General features: G+C 40.7%; 1 protein-coding gene across 1 annotated transcript; it reads left to right on the forward strand.

Moving 5' to 3' along the window:
• The first annotated feature begins 763 nt into the window (after nt 1–763).
• Nucleotides 764–1,342, forward strand: LOC140985946 (uncharacterized). Its single transcript, XM_073453884.1, has one exon. It carries the CDS (start codon nt 764–766, stop codon nt 1,340–1,342), a length of 579 nt encoding a protein of 192 aa, XP_073309985.1.
• The last annotated feature ends 447 nt before the right edge of the window (nt 1,343–1,789 follow it).

The following is a 1,789-nucleotide window of genomic DNA, read 5'->3' on the forward strand; positions in this document are numbered from 1 at the left end:
GATCACCAAGATACGGCTTCCACCCAAAGTGCCGAGATCTTCGAATAACTCACTTGGCATATGCGGATGATCTTTTGCTATTATCCCGAGGAGATATTGACAGTGTTACGATGGTGATGAATTGCTTGAACATTTTTGGGGACATGGCTGGGTTACGTGTAAACATGTTGAAATCGAACATTTACATGGCTGGGATGGAAGATAGAACCAGACAGGAAATTCTACAGATTACTGGCTTCTGTCAAGGTACATTAACTTTTCGATATCTCGGTATACCACTAGCTGCCAAACAGATGAGAGCATCAGATTACTGCAAACTTGTTGATGCCATTGCTGCTAAGATTAATTCTTGGCCAAGGCACTCACTTTCTTATGCTGAGAAGCTTGAGTTGATTAGATATGTCGTACAAGGTATTGAATGCTTCTGGTTATCAATTCTACCCGTGCCAAACTGTGTCATCGACTCGATCAACTCTTTGTGCCGGAAGTTTGTTTAGCCATCTAAACGGCCTCCGATTGCTTGGGATACTCTTTGTAATCCTCTTTCAGACGGTGGATTGGGATTGAAAAATCTAAGGGCTTAGAATTTGGCTTTGATTGCGAAAACACTTTGGAAGATTCACTTGAAGAAAGACAACTTATGGATAAAATGGGTTAACCATCAATATAGTAACTTCGGAGATGTTTGGATTGGAAATGGCATAAAGATGAATCACCTTTGATTAAGCAAATAATATCTATTAGAGATACATTATTACAGAAAATGGGTTCGGTCTCCAGTGCTTCTGCCAGCTTACAAACTTGGTTTGTGGATGATAAAGGGCTATCTCGCGCTTATGATTGGTTTAGTAATTCAAACGAAAAATGGCCATGGAAACCACTACTTAGTCGTTCTTTCATTCTCCCCAAGCACAGATTTACTCTTTGGCTCATGGCCCATGCGAAACTCCTCACTAGAGATCGTTTACCCTTTGCCAATGACAAATCGTGTGTGTTGTGCAGTATTCAGCATGAATCGGTTCAACACCTATTCTTCAAATGCGGCTTCTCGGCAGCTATTTGGAACGAGGTTCGTAATTGGTTGGATATGCGGAAAATTATGGGATCACCATCTGCTATTTTGAAGGCATTTAGATCTAACTACAGAGGGAACTCGACGTTGTCTCGGATGAGGATTACTGCCCTTGCGTCTACGATTTACTACATTTGGAACGCTAGGAACAAGATGATGTTTCATGAAGTCAAGCCGCAAATTGAAGATATTGTCCGAAGGGTGAAGATTACTGTTTTTCGCTGTATTCCTTGTTCTATTGATGTATCTAAGATGGTGACGTACTCATAGTTTATTTCTATTACCTTTTTCTGGGTCCCATTTGGGATGCCTACCTTTTTCTGTACTCCAAATTTTTACCCAATTTTAATGAGATTGTTCATTTAAAAAAAAATCAAGACTGTCCAACATTCCAGGAAAGTTGTGTTTCTCTTCATGCATTTGAAGCAATCGTTGAGTGTCTGCATCATCGGGCGTTCTCAAGTATCGTGCCCCAAACACATCAATCATACATTGAAAGAAGTTGACCAAGCAGTCCAGGGCAATTCCTTCACCCATCCGTACATACTTGTCCAGAGAGCCGGAAAGCGGCTGCATATGCCAATTGACGAATAGTTGCTATGCATTTTTGAAGTGGCGACAAACTTTGTCTTCCAACAACGTCTATCCTTCACTGAAAGTTCTCTGAATAACTTTATTATACTTGTGTTTGTCTTCGGTCTTTAAAGTTCCATCCCA

The sequence above is a fragment of the Primulina huaijiensis genome, chromosome 10, assembly GCF_012295235.1.
Source record: "Primulina huaijiensis isolate GDHJ02 chromosome 10, ASM1229523v2, whole genome shotgun sequence".
In the NCBI taxonomy this organism is placed as follows: domain Eukaryota; kingdom Viridiplantae; phylum Streptophyta; class Magnoliopsida; order Lamiales; family Gesneriaceae; genus Primulina; species Primulina huaijiensis.

Excerpts from the sequence above, each read along its gene's own strand:
- LOC140985946 (XM_073453884.1), top strand. The coding sequence starts at position 764 with ATGGGTTCGGTCTCCAGTGCTTCTGCCAGCTTACAAACTTGGTTTGTG.